At 62.5% G+C, this 23172-nt stretch overlaps 2 protein-coding genes across 2 annotated transcripts in view; both read right to left on the reverse strand.

The window, feature by feature from the left end:
- The window catches only part of SPEG (striated muscle enriched protein kinase), a 38199-nt gene extending 24219 nt beyond the window's left edge, over window positions 1-13980 (reverse strand). The window contains exons 1-3 of the mRNA XM_059475907.1: window positions 13572-13980; window positions 1554-1643; window positions 912-1293 (exon numbers count right to left, since the gene is read on the reverse strand). Coding sequence (XP_059331890.1) covers window positions 912-1293; window positions 1554-1643; window positions 13572-13980 — 881 coding nt within the window. The remainder of the gene's footprint in view (window positions 1-911; window positions 1294-1553; window positions 1644-13571) is intronic.
- Window positions 13981-16376: 2396 nt separating this feature from the next.
- On the reverse strand, window positions 16377-21811 carry DES (desmin). Its single transcript, XM_059476042.1, has 9 exons — window positions 21198-21811; window positions 19692-19752; window positions 19421-19516; window positions 19170-19331; window positions 18958-19083; window positions 18059-18279; window positions 17876-17925; window positions 17442-17524; window positions 16377-17320 (listed from the first exon to the last, which is right to left on the reverse strand). The coding sequence occupies exons 1-9, from the start codon at window positions 21746-21748 to the stop codon at window positions 17279-17281; spliced, it is 1392 nt and encodes a 463-aa protein (XP_059332025.1). The 5' UTR covers window positions 21749-21811; the 3' UTR covers window positions 16377-17278.
- Window positions 21812-23172: the final 1361 nt, after the last annotated feature.

The raw sequence follows: 23172 nt of genomic DNA on the forward strand, positions 1-23172 counted from the left end.
AGCCTGGGGAGACCCAAGGGGTCCCAGCAATGGCGTCTGGTCACCCTCAGACCACTGGGAGCTGGCTGGGTGAGGTGAGAGTCCTGGGCTGCTGGGACCCCTTGCCCAGGGGTACTCATGTGGAACAGCAGGGTGATGCTGGGTTACCCAGTGAGTCCCTCCCCGGGGCCACCATGCAGACAGGACCAGGGGCTGGGGGGTGACTCAGTTTGCTGGGATGTCCTGGTGTGCTGAGGCAGTGCAGCCTGGCCAGAAGGGGTCCCCAAGGCTGCAAGCCCTGCCTGTGCACATGCTGCTGTGGGCACATCTTCCTATCCCACTGCCCCCAGAGGGGCTCAGCAAACGCAGAGTGGAAATCATAAGGTGGAGATGAGGTTCTGGTGGAAGAAGCAGCCTTAAACAAAAAAAAGAGCAAGATGGAGGTCAAAGGAGCAGGCCTGCAGGTATGGGAACCAAAGGCGGCAGGGAGGGACGGGGGCTCTGAGCACATCAGCAGGATCTGGGGAGGCAGCACCCCTGCACCATGAGCAGATGCCTATGTGTGTCCCAGGCTACTGTGCACCTCCAGTTCCCCACACTGTGGGCTGCACCCCACCATGGTGGGGTGGAAGAGGAAAATGCCCATGGTATAGTCTGCAGGTGGGGTACTGCACCTCAAACAGTGGCACAGGAGATACACCCAGCCTCAACCTGGCCACAGCAGAAAGGGACCCCACTCTACATCACCCCCAGGCTGCATTGCTCCCACCTTCTCACCGAGAACAGGCTGCCTACTGCTCAGAGTCCCCACTCCTCGTCGGGGAAGGTGAAGGCAAAGAAAGGCCGGGTGGAGGGAAGGAGATGGCTGCAGGGGTTGGAAGGAGATGGCCCCAGCGCGATGTCCCCTCCGTGTGCTCCCGCTGGCTACTTACACGTGGAGCGAGAGCGCCCGTCCTCGGTACAGGCTGAAGGCGCTGCCGTACGGGTCGCTGGCCACCGACAGGCTATCCTCTGACCCCCAGCTCGTGCCCACCAGATTAGCCCGTGATGCCCGCACCAGCGGCTCCACGCCCAGGTGCCGCACCTCGGCGCCACGCGGGGCCGGCGTGTTTGCTTGCCTTGGGGTTCCCTGCGGCTGCGGCCAAGCAGCGGGACGGAGGTAGGGTCCCCGTGCAGAGAGGCTGGCATCCGTCTCCTTCTCCACCACGGTCTGCTGGCTGCCTGACCAGCTGGAGCGCTCCTCTGCCTGTGACAGGGCCAGCACCGAGGTTGGCGTTGTGTTCATGGAGGCGTCCATGAGGGTGTCAGACCCACCTGAGAGAAGAGGTATGAGCCAAGACTGGGTGCCTGTGGGACAAGCTCAGCCTCCTCCTCAGAGAGGGCTGAACCACTGTGAGGTGTCCCAGCATGTCCTGAGCAGCACCCTGCTGCCTCAAGCCCTCCCCGCTTTGTATGGGTGGATCACATCTCCCTCTCCATGGACACCCCTAGAGCCTGGCCAGCAGAGGCCTTGTGGGGAGTCATGGCCAGCAGCCAGTGTCAGGGCTCAGTGCCAGCCAGGTGTCCCTGCTCACCTGTGGGGGTGCTGAAGGCCGTCTCATCCTGGAGATCACTGCGCTGTGTCACCTGGGGGTCGCCGGATTCATCCTCACCTGTCTCCGAGTCTGGGGTGGGAGGGGAGAGTAGGGAGTGAGGGTACAGACAGACAGACAGCAGACCACACTGGTACTGCCTGTTTCAGACCCATTGGCTCCAGGAGCACGACAGCAGTGCCCAGGCAGCTCCAGGGCAGGAGGAATGCCTGTGACCTGCAGGGACAAGCTGCCAGGAGGGAAAGGCAGGACTAGGAGCGGGAAAGTCCAGCAGGGCAAGGGCAGGCAGGAACAGTGTTAGATGATGGGAGGAAGGGAGGCAGTGCCAGCAGTGCGAACACAGCTGGCAGAGGTGGCACGGGGACAAAAAAGCAGAGCAAGGGGACAGTGGAAGTGACAGAGCAGGGTGGCAGGCTGGGGCACAGGGTCCACTATAGGGACAGTGATGGCATTGGGAAGGCGTCTTCCTACCGTAGCTTTGTTTCCTGCAGGAGCGGAAAACTTCGCTTCCATAGGGGCAGCAAGAGAGAGAGAGACATCAACACCCGGTTATCGGCCCGGCCTGCGGAGACGCGGGGGCAGCCGGGGGGGGCCTTGTCCCCAGCCCTTCCCCACCACGTCTCCACTCTGCATCACAGTCACTGCACACCGCTCCAGCGCTGCACACAGACCCTCTCCTCGCACACACCGTCCCACCGGTGAGTGCACAGCACCATTCCCTCCCCATGCCACAGCCACATCCCGCCCAGCAGGACAGCCACCCCTATCCCTGGAGCTGTGCCCTCACCACTGCAGTATCCATGCATCCCTCTGTGCCTGCAAGGCATCTCAGCCTGGGGCTGACCCTCCCAGTCTGTGCCCAGCTGGGCACTCCTGGGGGTGCTGGGGCACACGGACATGTGTCCATGTGACACAGCCTCCCCTGGCATGTACAAGTCCATCCTCTGCCCCACCAGAGCAAGTGCTGTACAACACAGCTGTGCTCCACAGCACAACAGCGGTTGATAAAGCCAAAATTCTCAGGGCAGGGCATCACTAAGAGCTGCCCCCCACCAGGCAGGATGTGGCAAGGCCATTTCAATATCACCCTAATGTGCCATTCCAGAAAAAATAGTGCCATGCTTCCAGGGAAGGACTGACTTTCCTCCTTGCCACTGCCCAAGCCCTCACAAGCTGCAGCAAACAACTCCTGCAGTGAGAAACACATTCCCAGACCCACCACTGCTCCTGTCCATTGCACTCTCAAGGTGTGTGGGGAGCCACACTGCTTCCCCCCACTCCAAGCTACCCCTCTGCAGCCCAGCACTCGACCAACTGCTTCGTGCCCTGCTAGTGCATCAGATTCCCAATCCTAGCCACAACAGTCTGGCAGCCCCTGAGCAAGGAGAGCTGCAGGCCCAGTAGCAGACCAGCTGCATGGGGGACACTGTGAGCTCCTGGCTGACTGGGACCCTATTTTGTGGCTGGTAAGATGCAATTCAGCCCTGCCCAGCCTCTGCTTGCTGCATGGTGGTGGGCTTCATCCTGGCACACTCGGGGCAGCGGGGGGAGTCAGGTCCTGGTAACTCAACGCACCATGCGTGAAGCGCCCGAAGCGCCGCGAGTGGCCGGTCTTCTGCAAAGGAAAAGAGAACAGAGCATTACCCGTGGCACGGTGATAGATACCTGCCCTGCACTCACACTGCTGCCACACCACACACACACACACACACACACACACACACCCCATCCCAGCACACGCAGTTCCACTCACACCCACAACCTCTCACACGCACTCTGGCATGACAAATGTCGCCCCACTCACGCCCTCCCACAGGCAGGGCACACCTGGCAGCGCTGACATGCACCCCCGCTGCACACCCACGGCCCCACAGGCACATGCCCCCACGCACACGCAGAGATGGATGGCTGTAGGTGGGCACGTGCGGCGCATGCCCAGCCACGCACGCTCACACACCTGAGCGCACGCGCGTACACAGGGTCCCCTCGGTGATGGCACTGTGCCCCCCAGCCCTCTGCTCCAGCCCAAGCTCGAGAGTGACAGTGGGGCACCCCAGATGCCCCAGAACTGCTGCCTGCAGCTGGCATAGCCTGCAGAGAAGTCTTTGCCTGGGCTGCTGCCCAAGCACTCTACAGCCCCTTCAAAGCCACCCAGCCAGCATGGGGATTTGGCCAGCAAAATGTCTTCCAGGCACTGGCCCAGACTCCACCATGGCCACTGTCCCAGCACGGGGACAGCATCCTTCTTCCCCTGCCGAGGCCATGCCAGTTGAGAGAGGCTGCCTGGCAGCAGGGCACCAGCCTGTCGGTGCAGGGGCTGTGCTCACCCATGCCGTCTGTGCGGGCAGGTGGGAACTGAGCACGGGCTGGAAGCACCAGGAGCTCCGTGCCAACTTGGCTGCCCTCTGTGCTGCAGCCCAGGCCTGGGCACCTGCGTGCCTGGGAAGGGACCAGCTGAGGGCAGCCTGTCTGCCAGACCCAGTGTGCACTGACGCCATATCCCAGGAAAGCAGAGGGACGGGGTGATCTCCAAGGCAGGCAGGAGTGGGAATGTGGAGTGCAGACAGGCAGGCTTGGGCTGCCAGGACTGAGCATCCTTCCCAGCCAGTCTGGGTGACAGGGTCTCCGCAGGACACTGATGGCCCATGCCCTGTCTCCTTGGCAGTGGGGAGCCCAGGGCTGGACACCCCGCTGTCTCAAAGCCCTTTGCTCCACCAGCCCCTCCTGCCCCACCATCCCTCCACCTCCAAAGCAGGTCACAGACAGCCAGACCCCAGGGACAGCCAGACACCAGGGATGGACAGCCAAGCATGGCAAGCAGCTAGTTGCCCTTGAAGGGCAGCAGGCTCATTTCACAATGCCCAAAGCTGCTACCACTGCTGTGGCAGCCCCTGCACATGGGCAGCACTCAGGTTCTCACCAACCCCCTGCCTGCATGCAGTGCTGGCCAGAGGGCAGCGGCTGCACGAGACACATTTGTATTCAGGCTGAGCCAGGCTTCACCTCCCCTTCTCGGCTGACTCTGCTGGTTCTGGCTGGCAGCCCATCTTCCAGGCCAGGGAAAGATGAGTGATTAACTGCACCATCGGCAGATAATTCCCCCATTAAAAAATGAAAATGCAATTGAGTGCCATTATTGGCTACTCTCGTGGCTTCCCCAGGGACAGGCGCCATCGGCTCCCCCTCAGATATGGTGAGTGTACCCAGAGAGCTGGGCTGCATTGCCCAGAGCTGCAGAGGGGCTGAGCCCCTTCCCCTTCATCTCTCAACAGGTCCCTACAGGATCAGGGCACCCTGAGGGATCAGGGCACCTTGCAGGATCAGGGCACCCCACAGACTGGACCGACCTCAAGCACAGCACCCACCTGCAGCCCAGTAGGGAGCAAGTAAGTGCTGGGTGATGCAGGGCCAGCCCCAGGCCAGGAGATGGAAAGGGGGCAGAAACAGCTTAGGGCTTGGTGTGGGATCAGAGTCTGCACAAAGGGGACAGACAGAGAGTGGGGGTAATCCTCCTGTGTGGGATTTCATTTGCATGTTGGGAAAAGGGGTGGAGGAGTCCCAGGAGCACACACTGTGCCACCCAGCCTGGAGCAGAGAGAGGAGCTGGCTGGGATCCACACCCAGCTTTGGCCCTGCGCTACGAGGCAGCTGGGTGAGACCTGGAGGTGTTTCCTTCCCCTGTGCCAAGCATGGATCCACCTGGCCAGGCTGGGGGTCTGTGCTGGCCCAGGCATGGGGCATCCCTCACCATGGCCATGGGGCCTGCAGGGAGAGAAGGATCTCCTGGGACTGTGGAGCTTGTCACCACCTAGCACGTGGAGCCCAGCACCACATGGCACTGCTGCCTATTGTGTGAGACAGGCAGACAGGGAGCAGGGATGGAATGAGGTGGGCAGGGAGTGAGTAACTTGCCTGGTGCAGAGGGACGGCGCTGTGGCTGTTGTGATACCCCTCCCGTGCTCAGCCAGCGCTGCAGGACCCTGCCCTGCCACACGGGCAAGCCCCTGGCCTTGCTGCTCCCAAATGCAGATGGGGCAGCCAGGCTGTGCGAACCAGCCTGCCCCACAGGGACCCTCAGCACCTGCTCTCCCTGGGGACCTGTGTCCCATCGTGCATCTCCCACCCCGGGAAGGTGCTGTGCCTGTCAGCCCCTTCCCGGTCCCCTCTGGGCCACCAGGCACAGTGACAGCGGGGATGCTGTGCGTCCGCATCGGGCCGGTGTGCCCGGGGGATGGGGGCGGGGGGTTGCTGGAAGTGTGCTCCCCATCCTCGCCGCCCCGCGGAGGCCAAGTGACGTCCTTGTTGCTCGCTCGGCAGCGGAGCTCGGCGGGCCCGCGAAGGAAGGAGCCGTGCCTGTGCCAGGCATGCTCCTGACGCGGAGGGGATGACGCATGCAAAGCCTCCTCTCGGGCTCCGTGACCACCGCCGCCGGGGCTGGGAGCCATGCAGCAGCCTCCATTTGCTCCAGAGGGCACACAGGGAACGGAGGGTGGTGCGGAGAGCCCCGAGGGGGTCCCGGCCCGGTGTTGGCACGGGAGGCGCCGAGCCCCTGCCCTCTGCCCCTCCTGCCCGGGCCGGCGAGGCCAGGCGAGCAGCCGGCAGCTCTGCAAGCGGGGCTGAAGCTGGCGCTGTGCAAAGCCCTGGGGAGCCCCGGGGGGCAGCGGAAGGGCTGGAGGGACACTCCCATCCCCATCCTTATTCGCATCCCAATTCCCGTCTCCATCAGCATCCATTCCCATCCCCAGCCGCTCTCGGCGCTGCCCCATTCTCCCGGCACCCGCCGGCACGGCAGCCTGGAGCCCTTACCTGGAATCGCTTCTTCACCCAGATCTTCTTCATGCTTCTGCAGAGCCCTGCCGGCCCGGTGACACGGACTCAGGCCCGGCAGGACGGCAGCCCGCTCCCGGCGGGGTCCCCGCTGTCAGCACGCCGCGGCAGCCAGCGATGCTCCGAGCATCCTTCACCGCCGGCAGCCAGAGCGGCGGAGGGAGAGGAAGGGGCTCGCCAGGTTGGGCTCTCGGGAGGGCTGGAGCTGTGAGCATGAAGCATCACTGGCGTGCTCCTCCCTCCATCCTTCCCCCGCCTGCCTCCGCCTCCGCCTCCCCGCCAGCCCTGGCACACAGTGACAGCGGTGGGGGACAGGCAGGGCACAGGTGGTGGGGGGCGAGGGCCACCGTCGTAGAGGGGAGGGAGGGATGGGGCGTGTCTGAGGCGGGTACGTGGTTTCTCCACCTCTGGCTTTGTCTGCATGGCAGGCAGGGGTCCGAGCCCCCTGCCAGGCGGTGCAGCTGTACCACTGTCCCCTGTCACCTGTCCATCCTGCCCCACTGCCCAGGACAGGGGTTGCACTCCTCTCTCAGGACACAGCCCCCCACTACAGCCCCCACATGCACACCAGCTGGGATGGAATCAACACAGCACAGCAGCACCCTGTGTGCTGTCCCCAAAGTGCTCTCAAACAGGGCAGACCCAGTGCCACAGCAGGCACAAGCCTGCACCCAGCAGCAGGTTTGCAGTGTGCCATGGCACTGCCCAGCCAGGATACAGGCTCACCATCACTCTGCCAGCCTCTGCTCAGTGCCCCACATCCCCCAGGCATCGGGAATGCAGAAGGATCCCCTTGCCAAGACACAGGTGTGGGTCACAGCCCAACTGTACATGGACAGGAGCTAATATGGGCACAGTGCTTCACATCAATTCCCCTGTTGGCAAAACACACAGCCTCCAGTGCCAGTGCTGCTGCCAGGAGAAACCTTGTACCCTGCGTCCCGGGTGCCTCAGGACCCACATGGGTGTGCAGGGCTGGGCTGCTCAGCCCTGTCACAGCACCATTGCTTTGTGGCTGAGACAAGCTGGAGCTGGGAAGGTAGGCTGCTGTCCCTGTCCCTGTGGCATGACACACATGAGACCTCCCTTCCTGCAGGGGTGAGGACCCACAGCACAGCCTAGAGCAGGACTCTGTGCCAGGACCCAGCTGGGATGGGGCTCCTGGGATGTGGGCAGAAGCTGTGGGTGGCAGTCCCCGCTGAGGCTGGCCAGGGACATTAGGACCTATAAGTGCTCCTGGGGCTGGCACAGCCCTGGCACACCTTTCCCAGCTGACCATCCTGAGCCCTGCTGCCTGTCCCAGTTTTCTGGGTGATGCTACAAATAAGCCAGAGGGGCAGTCCCAGCCTCACAGCCCCAGCAGGTCCTGTCCTGCATGCCATGCCCCTCACAGCTCTTGGTGCCCCATAGCTCGATACCTTCCCTCACCGACTCACCAAGCCCTGCAGCATTCACCAGCCCCCTTCCCAGGCCCTTGGAGAGGCTGCCAAGCTCCTGGCCTCACCTCTGTTTGAGCTGCCCCTTCCCACTGCAGAGCATCCTTGGGACGCTGCGGGAGGCCTCCCCACCCGGCGCTTGTCCCCACGCTGCTCACCTGTCCCCTGGGGAGCCAGCTGCTCCACAAGGAGCTGCTCACAGGCATCACGCTCCCCATGGTGCCTGGCAGCTCTGGGTAGCTTTTCTCTGCTTCCCCTCCCAGCTCATGACTCCAAACGTGAGGCTTTTCATGGCTCCATAATAAGTTGCAAATTACCCAGCACAAAAGGAGCTGTTTATACAACATTTCTGTCAGTCCCACAATCCGAGTGATGCTGCGGGGTTTCCGTGGAGACCCTGCACGTCAGACAAGTCCTACAAACACTACAGCTGGCATTAAGGGAATCTCCTGTCAGAGACAGAGGTCTCTGCTGCCCCCCACCAGCCCAGGGTAGGGACAGAAATGAGTACCCTTGAGCCAGATCTAGGTAAAGAGCTGAACTGTGGGGCTCATGTGTGCCAGGGTACCTGCACCCAGGGCTTCCCTGACAGGTACTCTCACCCTATCTGTGTCCTGCTGCAGACACACAGCCTGTGCATGCTTTTCACACTCAAGTGGGATTAAAACACTCATCAGGGATGCTGGGAAGAAGCACCAAGGCTCGGACGTTTCACACAGTGGTACCAGGGTGAGGGTGCTGCCACCAAAGCACCCACAAGGACAGTCTCAGGGAGGACCACCTTTGTCCAGCCAAAACACAGTCACTTGTATATCCTCCAGCTATCCTACATCTGCTCCCCATTGATCACAGCTCCTGGCTGGCTGGGCACACAGCTGTTCCCAGCAACTGTGACTCTGTAGCTATCCCTCAGCAAAAGCTTCACGAGCGACTCTGCGCTGTCCCAGAGATGCTGAACCTCTGGGAATAGCTGGGTCACCTCCAAGAGGCTGTGCCTATTGCAGGCACCAAAAGTCACTGCAGAAGGTGTCCTACAGTAGGTGATGGTCACCTGCAGCTAGGGCTGCCCTTCTGCCCTGCCCCAGCTCCTCTGCAGGTCAGGGACCAGGACAGAGAATGGCAGCCAGTGCAGTGTGGCATGGACAAGAAGCAGACCTGGAGCAGGTGGTCCCACTGCCACCCAGCTCCAGCTCTGCCTGCTGGACACACATCAGCCCCAAGCAAAGCAGACAGCAAACACTCGCTCAGACTGCAGCACTGATCCCACCTTTCCAAGAACCACAGCCCTCCATACCTTGCTGGCCTCCCAACTGCCCTGCACAGGTCCTGACCAGTCCCACAGCTCTGTCCTGGCATCAGTCCCCTGCCCTGGTCCCAGGCAGCAGCCCCTTGTCTCAGTGCCTGAATAATTGATGGTGGTGTGTGCATGCGGCGTCGCGAGTAGGAGGAGGTCTGGCCATGAATCTTTCATGCGTTTGCACCTCCTGGAGTGCTGGGGATGGTCGGCAGGAGCTGGGGATGTGCTGGGAGCCTGGGAAGGTGGCACCTTCCCTAGCTCTGTCCCCAGGGAAGATAACTACAGCAGAGGGATGTCCCTTGTCACTCGGCAGGGCAGTGCCACAGAATCCCTGTGAGCCTGTGGAGGGGCAGTGCTGTGCTGTCCCCCTCTCCCATGGGCTGGGACACCCCGGTGCCCTCTCCAGCTTTGCCTCCCTTTGCTGCCACAAGAAGGATGCCTGAGCTCACAGTGCTCACTGCAGGCAGAGAGCGCAGGGATGCAAGGCAGCAATGTGACCTTGGGTGTCTGGGCATGGAGCGGGATGGCACAAGGCATTCCATCCCTGGCCTGCCAGCCTCTGCCATACCCCACAGCTGGGAGAGGGGCTGCAGGCTGTGGGGGAAAGCAGGTAAGAGTGCAGGCAGCACGGTGGAAGCAACCAGCAACCTGGTGTCAGGAGGCAGGAAGGGCAATGGCAGTGATGGCAGCCCTGGAAGGAGGAAGAGGCTGCCGTCCCCTCCTGCAGTCCTGAATATTGGTGCTATATTTACCCAGCTGCAGGCCTGGGTTTCAGCCTCTTGCCTGTAACACAAGCCCTGCAGGCTGCCAGAATCCGAGGGGATGGCACATTCCTCAGCAAAAATAACCCTCCAGCAGCAGGCGAGAGGGCAGGGGTGGAGGTGACTGACTGGACAGCTGCACCCAGCACCCCGCTCACCACCGGGGGCAGACACCGCTCTGACAGACCCTGCATGGCAGTCTGGCACGTGTGGGCACCACACCAGACCCCTGCCCAGGTGGATGGGGGCAGAGGTGGGAGCCACTCTGGGGCAGCTGGCATTAAACACAGGCACGGAGCTGCAAGCTGTGAGACTAAAATTAGGCACTGAGATAAATGGCCAGAGATGCTGAGCCACCAGGGACACTGTCAGCACAGCCATCCCCAGTGGGCTCCATTGCCACTGCCATGCACCATCAGCTGAAAAATTATGCCAACGTCCCCCCACTGTAATTCCTCGCACAGCAAGGGTTTGTGCAGGGCCACCACACACAGGAAGTCTCTGTGCCCTTTCCTGCCCCAAATCCAGGCAGGTTCAGGCTGTTTCCTGGACAGAGGGAAGGCTCCAAGACAGTTTGATTGCTGAGTGCAGGTGGAGGCAAATGGAGCAAGGCCCTGCACTGGGAACCCAAGATGGACACAGCCAACCTTGAAATGAGAGGCAGCCTGGGTGGGGAGGATCAGGCAGCGCTGGCACAGTGAACGAGGGCTGGGCTCTAAAAGGAGATTAGCTCGGGTTCTTTAGAGGTGATTTAATCCAGTTTGCAGGGAAAAAATTCAGGAGATGCAGCTGAGAGGTGATAAAGGCTTTAGCAAGTCCAGGAGCAATGGAGCTGTGGCAGGGGCCAGGGCTCTCTGGAAGGATCTGGAGGCTCCCTGGGTGAACCTGGGAAGCCCCTGGAGCGGCCTGGTGCTGGTGTGAGGAGGGTCAATGTACTCTGCCTGCACCTATGGGGCTGTGGCACTAGGGAGGGCCTGCAGCAGGACAGGGACAGTGCAGTGGGGCATGGTGGGGACAGCGTGGGACAGTGGGGATGTGTGCCCCTGGCAGCACCTGCATCAGCCTGGCCAGCCCCACACACGCTCTCCCCACTCCCCTCAGTGAGCACTGACGCACTCGGGGAACCTGGGAGAAGAGCAGGAGAAATCATTAGTGGGGTGGAGCGACAGATTCAGGGCAAGAGATTACAGAAGCTAAATCGGGCTTGTGTGAGCGAGGGGGACTGCTGAGCTGGTGCAGGAGGAGCTCCCCAGGTTGAGTACAGAGACTGGCAGCCTGGAGCCCTCCCAGGCCACCAGCAGAGACCTGAGCCACCCTGGGGAGAGCCAGCGCTGGCCCCACAGAGATCTTCAGCCTGGCAGTACACCAGGGAGAAAAGGGGCTCTGTGCCCACCAGAGAGGGGCAGATGGAGCAAGGACACCACAACACCTCCAGACACAAAGAACCAGGACCCCAAGTTCAGAGAAAAAGCTGATCTTGCCAATGGAGCAAGGGCATTCCAATACCTCCAGACACAGGGCCCTGGGATGCCAAGTCCAGAGAAAGACTTTATCCTGCCTGGGGACCCTGCACACATCCCTCTTGCCCTAGAAGTGGCTGATGACCTAGCTCAGTGCCCCAGGAACAAGGATGGGGTGTCCCTTCCCAGTACAAGGATTGCAGAGCTCTGAGTGGAACTTCCGTGATCCCTGCAGACCTGTCCAGCACCTGGCAGGATGGGGCACTCTCTTGGCACTGCCACAGCACACGACAAAGACAGCTCTGTGCCACCACAGTGACAAAGCCACACCAAGGGCCGTCCTGCTCCTTGCTCAACCCAGTGCCCCAAAGCCTGCACAGCTCCAGAGGTGTCTCTGGCCCAGGGATGCCTTTTTGGGAGGCTGTTTGCTCAATGGTGGTGCATCCATGGCCAAGAGCCTGCTGGGAGGAGTGCCCAAGGCAGGGTGACATTCACACTGCAGGTTAGGAAATCCTGGCTGCTCAGTCCCTCCCTCAGCTGCCCCAGAAAGGCGGTGGTGAGGGCTGGCTGCTGGGAATTGGGAGCAGGGAAGAGTGCGTCAGCACAACGGGAACGGGCACCTGGGGAAATCAGACTGTGCTGCTGCTGGGCAGCACCACTGGGGCCCAGGCTGCTGTGGCCATGGAGGGGTGCAGCTGCACACCAGAGCATGGAAACAGGGTGACCCAGCTGCTGTGTGCCCAGGACAGGCTGCCCTCCCCAGGGCAGTGCACATCTCCCATTCTGCACACACTTCACCCCACACCCAACTGCACCAAAGGTGCACGGTCCCCAAGGGACCACTGTGTGATGCACAGTGACTCCACACAGGCTCACTGCAGGGCAGAATCCCTGCTGCACACTCCTCTGCTCCTCCCGCTACTCTGCCAGGCTCCTGACCTGCACATAAACCTTCCTCCATCCTCCAAACACCACTTCTCCACACTCCTGCCTCAGTGCTCCCCTTCAGCATTGTGACGGCTCCTCCTGACCTGCCACAGTCATCCAGCTCCCTGCTCAAGGTGCAGCACCTCTGGTGTGCCTCCTGTGCTGCAGAGTCCCAGTGCAGCTCCTTTCCTGGAGCCTCAGGGCTCAGTGCTGCTTCCCTCACTCCCATCCTCGCTGTCCCATGCAGACAGCACATCTCACATCTCAGAGCAGCGCCACCCGCCTCCACACTGCCCAACACTCAGGCCTTCAGTGTCCCAGGGAGGAGACATCCATCCTCCACGAGGAAGAATTTGTTCACCAAAAGGGTTGTCAAGTACTGGAACAGAGTGACCAGGGAAGTGGTGGAGTCACCATCACTGCATATTTAGAAAACACGTAAATGCGGCACTTAGGGACATGGTTTACCAGTAGGCTTGGCAGTGCTGGGTTAAGGGTTGGATTGATAATCTTAGAGGTCTTTTCCAACATAAATAACTCTATGATAGCATGATTCCACGGGGATGAGGCAGAGGGGGCTGAGCCCCAAACCTGCAGGATGAAGCCCACCCATGCAGGGCAGCAGTGCCCATGCACTCCCTCTCTGACTGCTGCACCCAGGGGTGATGGTGATGAGCAGGGGGGCTGCCACTGGGATGAGCAAACGCTTGTTAATTTGCCTTGGCTAATTAACTACCCGGTCTCGCACATCGAAGAGACACAGGCTCCGCCTACTTGCCAGCCCCACCTCTCACATTAGGCTCCTCCTCCTGCTAGCCCCATTGCCGTTCCAGTTCACCCGGCGCATTTCCAAAGCCTGGTAAAGCTGTTATGGTGACCCTACGGGAGTTCTGCCCGTGGGCAGCTGGTGGGGGGTGCTGAGGACCGTGTTGGTGGCTCTGGTGGGTGGTACCACCAGTACCATGTGCCAAATCCCCATATCTCTCTCTCTCTCTTCTCTCTTTTCTCTCTCTCTCCTCCTGCCCCGAGCAGGCTTGGCATCACATGCTCCCAACACCTCTGTGCCCAGGCCTGGCACCCAGCCTGGCCTGGCAGGGGGTACTGTAGCCACATGCTCGCTCCAGGCTGGAGAGCCACCACAGCGGGGTGGGCACAGCAAAGCCCAGCAGCCCTGCCTGGCCCCAGGGCATGCACTGCAGCAAGAGCCTGCAAACAGTGCTGCCACTCTCAGCAAACCTGTGCCCAGGTCTGTGCCAGCACTGGTGCGGTGCTGGTGGCCACGTCACCCTTACCTTCCATGTCAATGATGGCCAGCACAGCGCTGGTCATGGCCTCTCCCTGCTCATTCTCGGCGACGCACGTGTACACACCGGCATCCTCCTTCTTGCTGTCGCGGATCCAGAGGGTGCCATACTCCTCCCCACCCTGCGCCAGCTGCTCCTCGTTTCGGTACCAGCGGAGGCTGGGCCGGGGGTTGCCCACCACCACCACTCGCAGCCGGATGTCACAGCCGGTGCCGATCGCTGCATTCTTCAGTTTCCTCACAAAGCTCGGCGCTGCCGGGCGAGCTGAGCCCTCCTGGGCCGGCCCCGGCTCCGCCGTGACCTTGGCGCGCTTCGGGGGGATGCCGGGGCTCGGCGGGGCTGCCCGGGGCTCCCCCGCAGCCCTGCCGGTGCCGCTGCGCCCCTGTGCCCGGTGCATGGTCTGCAGCTCCCCCAGCACCACCCGCCGCCCCTGTCACCCCAGACCCGCACGTTGTGCCCTTCTTCTCCCCCTGCCTGCACTCTGGGGGTGCCTGACTGGGGCGCTGGGGCAGTGGCGACCCCCAGCCCGAATGCCCTCCGGTGCGGTGCCTCCCCCCACAGGCTGCAGCCCCAGAGGTCGCAGCACCGTGGGCAAGCGAGGGACTATATTTAGGCTGGGACTCGGGTTCCTGCTCGCCCCGCCGCCCCTCACCGAGCACCCTGTGCAGCGTGGCGCTCACACCCCTCGCCCTGCGGCAGCCCCAGCCCGCCCAGCGCCTCGGCACCTGCTCCTCGCCGGCCCGGTGCGAGTCCCGCGGGTGCTGCCCGCTCGCCGCGCCGTCCCCGCGCTGGGGCCGTGGCGTCCCCCCCTCCCCTGGCCCGTCCCGCAGCCCCCGGCGAGCTGCGCTCCCTCTGCCCCCTCTCCTCAAGTGGCAGCTGCCTCTGATATGTCACATTCCTTGGCCGGGCTCCCCCTCTCCGCGCCTGCTGCCCCGTCCCTGCAGCCCAGCTCCACTTGCAAAGATAGAAAAGGGCCAGCACCTTTCCATATTAGCTGAGAGGCTCGGGGGGGACCCAGCCTTCCTCCCCCGCTTCCCCTTCGCCGGCGGTGTCATTGGATCGGGGCACAGAGGGACCCTGACGGCATGTGGAGGGAAAGGACACCGTCATGCTTCCTGCAACGCAAGGCCCGCGGCAGGAGCCAGCCCTCAGGGCCCCTCAGCTCCGATCCCAGCAAGCAGCAGAGCTGGGGCTCCCAGCATCCCTGACCGCCACAATCTTCCCTGCCCGGAAGGAAGGCTGCAAACACAGCAGGACTCCATTTCTCTCACTGGGCCCCTGCCTCTGCCCTGGGCAGTGTGGCTCCCGCCAGCCCTGCTGGAGCTGCTCGGCCTTGGGGCATCCTGTGGGAGCCACCACACGGCGGGCTCCGGGCAGCGAGCAGTCAGGCACGGTCTGTGCCAGGTGCTGCCAGGCCATCCTGGGCATGGCAGGGCTTCCCCATCTCCTGGAGCCTCGGCAGCCTCGGCACCCGGCCCCAGCCGCCGCGCCAGGGGCTGTAAATCTGCGTGAGCAGGAGGCCAGCCACACGACACGGTGCTTCCCAGATGCAGGCCAGCCCCGGCTGCTCTGGCACAGCCCACTGCCACCAGCCCAAGGGTGCCAGCATCAGTGGAGCATCACTGGCAAGGAGGAAATCCCAGGATTTCCCAAATGGGATGGCTGGGGCACAATGGACTGGGATGGGATGCCTTGCTAGAACCACAGCCTGGCTGCAGAGTGGCGGAGCCAGCCCCAGAAGGGGCCTGGGGGCCTCTTGCTGCTCTGCAGGCAAAGGAATGTTTGTCCCCAGCCTGCCCCCAGGGGCTGAACTCTGGCACAGCCAGCCTGGGCCGGCAGGGAGGGAGGTGTCATCCCAACCCATGCAACCTGGGGACTGTCCACGATGTCACAGGGCCACCTGCTGGAGACATCCCTTGAGATCCAACACCTCCCAGCTGGGCTTTGCCGCGCTGGCCTCTCCATCAGGGACGCCCCCAGACCACTCCCCACTGCTGGCGGTAGCTCACGCCTTGTCCCTAAAACATTACCCCGCGCCAAGCCCACTACCCCCCTGGCATCTGCTGCTGGCAGAGTTCTGTGGACCCTCCAATATCTCCCAGGGCAGAGCAATCCTGAATTGCTCTCCCACATGGGATGCTCAGCTCTGGGCTCCACTGCAGCATCCCCCATTGCTGGGATGAAGGAGCTGAAACCAAGATGCCCATAACCTGAGCACAGGGAGAGGGGCTTGTGTTGGGATGAAGAGAGCATACTGTGTTGGCAGGCTGGGGTTGGATGCTGAGCCTGGGATGCAAGCACAGGGTGCTGGGTCTGATGCTCACAGGGTGGAGGACACTTAGGAATGAGGATGGCTCTGCTTGCAGGTTGGTGACACTTGGAGGGGCTTGGAAAAGTCCCAGGAAGATGTGGATTTGGGTTGGTTCTAAGCGGGGGTATAAAGGAGGTAGCTGTGCAGCTGAGAGCCACCAGGACATGGTATGTGACCCTGGGTGTGTGAGGGAGATACAGAACCATCACCCCAGAGCCCCTTCAAACCTGCTCAGGGCTTAGCTGTCACTGTTCCCTGTCCCAGCAGGACTTTCCCACCCAGTGCAATTGGGAAACCCGTCACCTCAGGCAGCAAAATGCTCGAGAACCTTCAGTGAGAGCAACACACACCTTTTGGGGGGCCCAGCAGCCTAGGGAGCAGACAGCCCAAAGAGCTGCTGGCTCATCCATCCACCTGCCCTTGTGATGCCTCCCCACCACCCCAGCCCCTCTCTGTCCCAGAGATGCACTGAGACCACAGGGTGATGCTCCGCTGTTTATTTCAGCCGCCTGAAGAGTCTCATACACGTGGTGGGGTGGGGGTGCGTGGGGCAAGGGTTGGGGATGCCTGCCCTGGCCCCCCGGGCCTCTCTCCGGCTCCTCTCATCCTCTCCCCCCTCTCTCCCATTCACTCACTCCTCCTCTCTCCTGTGTCCACCTACGGGTACCCTCTCGGCTGATGAGCCTGGCCCCACGGTGCAGCCTCCTGCTGCTGGGGGTCCCCGCCACGGGGAGGGGCGGGCACTGCCCTCCTCTGCCCCACGGGGCTGCCTCTGGGGCCGGGGGGAGCGAAGGGCCGAGCCCCCCTGGGCTGGGGGGACACGCAGGCTGGGTCCCCCTCTCTGAGCTGGGCAGAGAAGAGGGGGCTCAGCCCAGACCATGCCTAGCTTCTCCCCATCCCTAGCATCGCCGCCGTGCACCTGGAGAAATGCCAGCTCCGGGGCGGCCGGCGGTGCTGGAGTGGGAAGGGGTCCCCAGTCGAGTGGGATGAGCCCCAAGCCTGTGCCCAGGGTGGGAAGGGGACTCTGGGGGGATCCAGAACCCGCTGCTGGGACCGTCCGGCTCTCCGTGGAGCTGGCCCAGGCCACCACCTGCTCCCCCCAGCCCCTGCCACCTGTCCCGTCCCTCCCTCCTGCCGCCCCCCGGCCCCGGCCTGATCCTGACGCTGGCGTTGCTGCTGCGAAGCTGCGAAAGCAGAGCGAGCCTTTAAAAGCCGGAGGAGAGAGCCCAGGGGGTGCGGGGGGCCCAGAGGCAGCTGCATGGGGGAGACTCCTCAGGCAGGGTCGGGGGAGCGCCGAGAGGCGAGCTGGGGGGCAGGAGGGGGGCATGGCCGAGGGACGGAGGCAGGGACAGAAGGTGCCGGTGGGCTGCTGGAGCAGCCTCCTCTACAGCACTTCATGCTGCTGCTGAGTCGCCTCGCTCACCACCTGCGGAAGAGAGGCACCGTGAGACGCCACGCCGTGTCACAGCAGAGCCCCGAGCGCGGGAACAGGCGCCGTCCTCGGTCCCCTCCCTCCCCAGCACCCTCCAGAGCCACCCCGTGCTCACCTCCCCGTCACGGGTCTCGATGGTTTTGATCATCACGGTCTTTTTGGTGTGCACCTCGGAGCCCCGTTGCTCTGGGCTGGTCTCTGCAGGAGGAGGACACAGAGGATGGCACCACAGGGACGTGTGGCATAGGGACAGAGGATGGCACCACAGGGACGTGTGGCATAGGGACAGAGGATGGCACCACAGGGACGTGTGGCATGGGAACACAGTCATGGGGCTGGGGTCACCGAGGAGCTTCAGCAGCCTTGGTTTAATCCCCCCTCAGTTCACAGCAACACCCTAACAAGTGCCCCATAGGAGGGCTCTGTGTGGCACCTGTGTGTCCCCAGCCTGCCAGCCTGGCTACAACCCCCCAGGAGAGACATTTGCCCCAAAAGTGGGGAACACGGGGGACGTTTCCTAGGTCCCCTTCCTCATGGAGTGAGACTCACCTCGGAAATTGAGTGCAGAAGCGAAGGTCTGGTGCATGGGAATGCTGATCCTGTGGGAACACAGAGGGGAAAGCTTAGTTCCAGCCAGCCCTAACCCTCAGATGTGTCCTCATAAAGTTGGACCCCCAAAAAAACGCTGACCCTGCCCGTTCCCCCAGTACGTCCCACCCCCCTTGCACTCACCGGTTCTCCTCTCCCTCCAGCAGCTTGCGGTACGTGGCGATCTCCACATCCAGGGCCATCTTGACATTGAGCAGGTCCTGGTACTCGCGCAGGTGCCGGGCCATCTCATCCTTCAGGTGCCGGATCTCCTCCTCCAGGCGGGCAATGGTGTCCTGGTACCCGCCGGCCTCCCCTGCAAAGCGCTCCTCCATCTCCCGCATCTGCCGCATCAGCGAGTCATTCTGGGGACATGGGGGTGCTCAGTGAGACAGGGGAGCCAGAGGAGACAGGGGTGGGAGCTGGGGATGCCAGGGCATCCTGGGGAGAGCCCTGGGCAGCCCTGGGCTGGGTTCAGCTGGTGTGGGACCGTGATGAGTGACTGTAACCCTTCACCTGCCCAGTGCCAGGCATCAGGCACTCATGGGGGCAAGCTGGGCATGTACTGGGCAACCCCAGCGCTCTGGTGCCCAGGTCCCCCAGCAAAGCCATCCTACTCCAGCACAGAGGGCACAGAGAGCTGCAGAAGCACTGGATGGCTGCCTGGGGGTGGCACTGGTGCCTGCTGGCTGGCTCCTGCGACCATGACTGTGCCAGAATGGGACTGTTGTGCTCTGTTTGTTTGCAACCACCTTTCCAGCCTGCAACCAGACACCCTGAGCCCTTTGCCCGCCTGCAGCCTCCCAGGCTGGGTCACATTTTACAATCTGCACTTTGATTCCAGGACTCTGCCAAAATACTTTGCAGGAGCCCCGGCTACTGCTGGGGGAGGTGCAGCCCAAATGTGGGGTACAAGGCCCCCTGCAGCAGCAACTCAGAGAGCTGGGAAGAGCCCCCCCACCCCAGAGATGTCCCTGAGTAGCCTTGGAGCAGCAGGTCCCTGCAGGGAAGCTGGGGATTTCTCAGTGCTGCCCTTAGCTCACCGTGCCCTTGAGGGCATCAATCTCGCAGGTGTAGGACTGGATCTGGTGCCGGTACTCCAGCATCTCCTGTTTGGCCTGCCTCAGCGCATCGTTGTTCTTGTTGGCCGCCTGTGTCAGGTCAGACACCTGGGGACAGAGCACCTGGGTCAGTGGGGATGGCCAAGGTGGAGCCCCCTGTGCTGGGGCCAGCCCGAGCCCGCTGTCTCCCTCACCTTGGACTTGTACCACTCCTCGGCCTCAGCGATGTTCTTGGCAGCAATGCTCTCATACTGAGCACGGATGTCCCGCAGCGCGGCCGTCAAATCAGGCTTGGAGATGTCCATCTCCACCTGGATGTGCTGCTCCTGCAGCTGTGCCTGCAGCTCCCGGATTTCCTGCGGGGACAAGGTGACATCTCAGGGCACCCACTCCATTTTCACTGCCCTGTGAGTGCCATTGGAAAAGGGTGCCACTTCTGACCTACCTCTTCATGCACCTTCTTGAGGAAGGCGATCTCCTCCTGCAGGGACTCGATCCGTCTTTCCAGATCAATGCGTGCTAGTGTGGCTGCATCCACATCCTGGGAGGGACACAGGATGAGGGATAGTGAGGGGTGGCAGGGAGAGCACGAGGGCTGGAAGGTGCATAGCTGTGTCCAGGACCATTCCCTGGTGCTGGGGCCAGGCTGCTGGGGGGAGATGGGGGTGGAAAGGAGGGTAGGGTTCCCATGCCACCCTAAGGGGACAGGTACTCACAGCTCTGAATGCAGCGAGGTTGTTCTCAGCCTCCTCCTTCAGTTGGATCTCCTCTTGCAGCCTGTAGGCAGAGAAGGGAGGCTAGGGGGTCTGGAGGGAGCTCCCTCCCTCTGTGTTGATGTCCCCCCGAGCTGTCCTTAAGCCCAGCAAGGCCCAGTAGGAAGAAAACAGATTGTCCTGTGTTCCCGGCAGGCAGCAGGGGACTGGCGGGGGGCCAGGGGCTCTTCCTCCCATTCCCTATTATAGTCAACGCCAGAGAGATCACAAAGACATGAGGTCAGCTCAGTGCCACGCACACTGCCCAGCCCTTATAGGGGAGAGTGACCAGCAGCTGGGGGGACAGAGCGCAGGATCCAACACAGGCAGTCCAAGAGATGGCCACCAGCTGAGCTATCCCAGGGAGAGCAGCAGCACAGACAGGTTTCAGCAATGCTCTGGGATGGGATCTGAGGTGGGGACTGCTGTGGGGGAGGCTCAGTCAGGGCTGGAGATCCAGGCTTGTGTCAAGGAAGGGAACAGTACCTCAGGCTGCACGTCAGTGGAAAGGCAGCAGGGAGGAGATGGAGGCGCCCAGGTGGTGCTGGCACATGGGGTGGCAGAAACCCAACACCCGTTTGTTCTGGGCCCTGCTCCTCCCCTGTCACTGAGAGTTCCTCCATGCCACCCCCCCCCAGCTCCCCAGCATCAGGGAGGACCCCAGCGCTGGCTGTCTGTGGTGGTGGCTGGGGTTACAGAAAGGGGCAGCAGGCTGTGCCACCCCGAGGGAATGGTGTCCCCAGGGCACAGGGTCCAGGAGGGAAGGTGTAGACCATCACCAGAACACATAGCTCCCCTTGAGTATCTGCCCCTACTGCCAGGTTCCCCATGCTCATCAGTCCCTGGGGGTTCCCGCAGCCTGGCCACCCTTGTGAATAATCCCCACTCTCTTCCCTAGCACCAGCCAAGTCCACAGTATCTCTGGGGTGTCCCACTGCTCACAGGGCACCATGGACACCCAGGGCAGGCCTGGAGCATCCCTGGCCTGTGAAAGTGCAGCTGCTTCCACCCCTCCCTCCTTCACGTCTGGAGCTGATAGAGCCCCTTCCCTGGGTTACCTGTCTCCTCACTTCTGCCTGTCTGACTGCATCTGTCTGTCCATCCATCCCACAGAGCTCAGCTCACCCATGGGCCCAGCAGCCCTCCCCTGTGTGAGCAGAGATGGGGACCCCGGGGTGAGGTGCACTTTGATCTCCCAGTCCTGTGGTTACAGCCTGGCTTCAGGCTCACTGCAAGGGAGAGCACAGGGGACACCCCTGCTCTGGGAGCCACTCTCCCCTCTGGGCACTGCCCAGACAGTGGTCAAGGGGGACAGAGAACTGGGGTCATGGTGGGCTCTGGGCACAAGGCACGAGGGTGGCAGACAGCACCTGAAGAGCTGCCTGGGCAAGCCCTGCTCCCACCCACCCCTAGGGATGGAGAGGCACTGATGGATGCCCACAGGGACTCTCCAGGGCTCCCCCTACTCACTTCTGCTTGAGCTTCTGCAGGTCGTCGAGCAGGTTGTCACGCTCAACCTCCACACGCGCCCTCTGGCTGGTGAGCACGTCGATCTGGCGCCGCAGCTCCCGCAGCTCCTCCTCGTACATCTCGGCCACGCGGGTGGGCTCCTTGCCCCGCAGGCGGTTCACCTCGGCCACCATGAGCGCGTTCTGCTGCTCCAAGAAGCGCACCTTCTCGATGTAGTTGGCGAATCGGTCATTGAGCTCCTGCAGCTCCACCTTCTCGTTGGTGCGGGTCTGGAGGAACTCCTGGTTCATGGCATCGGCCAGGCTGAAGTCCAGCAGCTCCCCGGAGCCCTGGTAGGCGCTTTGGTAGGTGCGCAGCGGCGTCACGCGGGTGGTGCGGAAGGTGGACAGGCTGGGCACGGCCGAGGTGCGCGACACCTGGTACACGCGGGAGGTGACGGAGCTGCCGCTGCTGCCCTTGCTCCCGAAGGAGGCTCGGGGGAACACCGGGGAGCCGCCGAAGGTGCGGCGGTAGGAAGAGACCCGCTGGCTGGAGGAGTACGACTGGCTCATGGTGGCGGCGTGGGGAGGCGAGGCCGGAGCAGGGAGCAGGCAGAGGGCTGGCGAGCGGCCGGCACAGCTCGGAGAGGCGTCGGGAGGGGACGGCGCGCCGCTATTTGTATCCTGCGGACATCCCCGCCCCTCCTGCCGCCGGGCAGCTGCGGGATGCTGCCGGGGGGAGAGGGCCGGCAGCCCCCGCCCACTGCCCCTCACCTGCACACGCCCCCGCCGACGAGGAGCCCTGGGCACCCCCGGAGCTCCCCGGGAGGCCTCGACACCGGCCCCCACTGCTCTTCTTGCCCCGACCCTGGGGGTGCGAGGGGAGGAAGTGGGGCAGACTGGTGGTGAACCCCCTATGAGGATGTAGTGGCACCCAAAGGGGGCCCGGACAGACAGACAGACAGACAGAGAGCCAGCCTAGGCTGACGCCATGAAGGGAAAGAAGGGAACCTTCACAGCATCACTTGACCCTCTTGAGCCAAACCTCATGCCAGGTAGCCATGATCCCCAAATTGGTCTTGAGCACCCCAAACGGCCCCGATGATGCCCTGACCCACTCCCTGCCAAAAGCACCAGGCTCAGGTCTCCATGTGGGGCCAGACTCCCATCCAGAGAGTGATCAAGGAAGGGCCTGGAGAGGGGTTGATGTGGGGGCAGCCCTGCCCTGAGTGTGCTTGTACTGACCCACCACCTAAACCCTCTTTCTGACATGGGGGGCTGAGCACTGGCCAGGGTCTGGGTGCTTTTGGAGTGCTGCTGAGTGACCCCGAGCAGGTGCTGGGTCCGAGCCCCAGTGACGGTGACGTCAGCCCCTGTCCTCGCTCCGGCACATTCCCAAAGCAGCAGGCACTCAACCAAAATAGCCTTCCCAGCTCATACTCGTGGGGTGTGGGACACACAAACGTGGTATTTATAGTGGGGGAGGCACTCTGTTAACCCTTCTTGCTCCAGGCGTGTGGAGAGCACAGCTGGATGGGGACCTTGCCTGGAGCAGCCCTAGCCCCTCTCTGATCCCCATCACCCTAAAAGCAGAACGTCGTCCCCAGGTTATTCCAAGGCACAGCAGGCTCTGCCCTGTCTCCTCAGTCTCCCCCTTGGCCAGGAAGTACACTGGGGAGCAGACAGCCCAGCCCAGCTCCCCAGAAACTCCCAGAATGGGGAATTTCTAAGTTCATGTGAAAAGCCCCACTGCAGCTTCCTGGACAAGCGGTGGGTCAGGTCAGGGACCCTTAGGGCCTGCACAAACCCACAACAGCTGAAAAGAACATCCTGAGGGAGGGTGCCTGTGCTGGGGGAAACCCTCCTGAGGGCTCCCCTTGCCTGGGCAGCACCCCCTCCTTCCCAGACCTCCAGCACACCTAGTGACCCCCAGCTCTGCCCAAGCTGGGCTGTTCTGGCTGACGTCAGCTGGCTCAGCCCCAGTGCCTTTGTCCCTG

The sequence above is a fragment of the Ammospiza nelsoni genome, chromosome 7 (assembly GCF_027579445.1).
Source record: "Ammospiza nelsoni isolate bAmmNel1 chromosome 7, bAmmNel1.pri, whole genome shotgun sequence".
Classification (NCBI taxonomy): Eukaryota; Metazoa; Chordata; class Aves; order Passeriformes; family Passerellidae; genus Ammospiza; species Ammospiza nelsoni.

Coding starts and splice junctions, on each gene's coding strand:
- DES (XM_059476042.1), bottom strand. CDS start 21,748: ATGAGCCAGTCGTACTCCTCCAGCCAGCGGGTCTCTTCCTACCGCCGC. Junction 19,332..19,420: donor TCAAGAAGGTGCATGAAGAG/GTAGGTCAGAAG, acceptor TTGTCCCCGCAG/GAAATCCGGGAGCTGCAGGC. Junction 18,280..18,957: donor TTGATGCCCTCAAGGGCACG/GTGAGCTAAGGG, acceptor CCATGTCCCCAG/AATGACTCGCTGATGCGGCA.